General features: G+C 44.2%; 1 protein-coding gene across 1 annotated transcript in view; it reads left to right on the plus strand.

Moving 5' to 3' along the window:
• LOC119588210 (hemolymph clottable protein-like) overlaps positions 1-816 on the plus strand; it is a 24,837-nt gene that overhangs the window by 20,870 nt on the left and 3,151 nt on the right. Inside the window, 3 exon segments of the mRNA XM_037936911.1 lie at positions 37-202; positions 352-485; positions 638-803. Of these exon segments, the coding sequence (XP_037792839.1) occupies positions 37-202; positions 352-485; positions 638-803 (466 nt within the window).

Raw genomic sequence — 816 nt, forward strand, 5'->3', positions numbered from 1 at the left:
GACCCTTGCATATATGAGCACTTGGCTTAACCCTAAAACCAGTTTGTCCATTTAGGGATTTCTGGACTTGAGTGAACATTCCAAAAAGGTGGTGCGAGAGGCCACGACGACTGGCTGCAGCTACAACCCTTACCACCCTGCCCTGGACATCATCACAACACCCCTGTACGACCACGTCCACCTCACGGCCTTCTGGACAGAGGTGGGCGTGCCTTAATACATCACATATTAAGTGTCCACAACTGCAGTCACCTATGTCATTTTGTGCAGCATAATTCGTATAAGGTATACATGGCACATATATATAATACAAAGCACAGTACTCGTTATAAATCCATACTACATTTACAGGAATTCCATAACACGCCTCTTAGCGTTTCAAATTCCGTCTACGAAAAGCTGGTCCATTGGTTGTTCCGCCCAAACTTGAGCATCTACAACAGTCCTCAGCACCCCGGCTCTACGCTTACTCTCAACGCCACCAAGTAAGATGCGAGGATATTTTGATTAATTGCAATATCTGCTGATTCTCGAACACCGTCTCCCATGGTGGGGCTGTATATATGTGCTGTGCGTAAATATTTTGTTATTATTAAGATCTCAGTTCTTTGTATTATTATTTTATATTTTTTTACAGAAACGTAGAGACTAGTGAATGGAGTATGAAGACAATTATGCCACGGCAGGTCTTAGTGGCAAATCATATACACATTCCAGGTTGGATTGAGACTTTTATAACTCCCGCCTCAATCCAGGACATGTTAGTGCATAGCCTGGTCAATGGCAGACACGCGCCAGTCTGTGTCCTCGGCCTAG

Source organism: Penaeus monodon, chromosome 23 (genome assembly GCF_015228065.2).
Source record: "Penaeus monodon isolate SGIC_2016 chromosome 23, NSTDA_Pmon_1, whole genome shotgun sequence".
NCBI lineage: Eukaryota > Metazoa > Arthropoda > Malacostraca > Decapoda > Penaeidae > Penaeus > Penaeus monodon.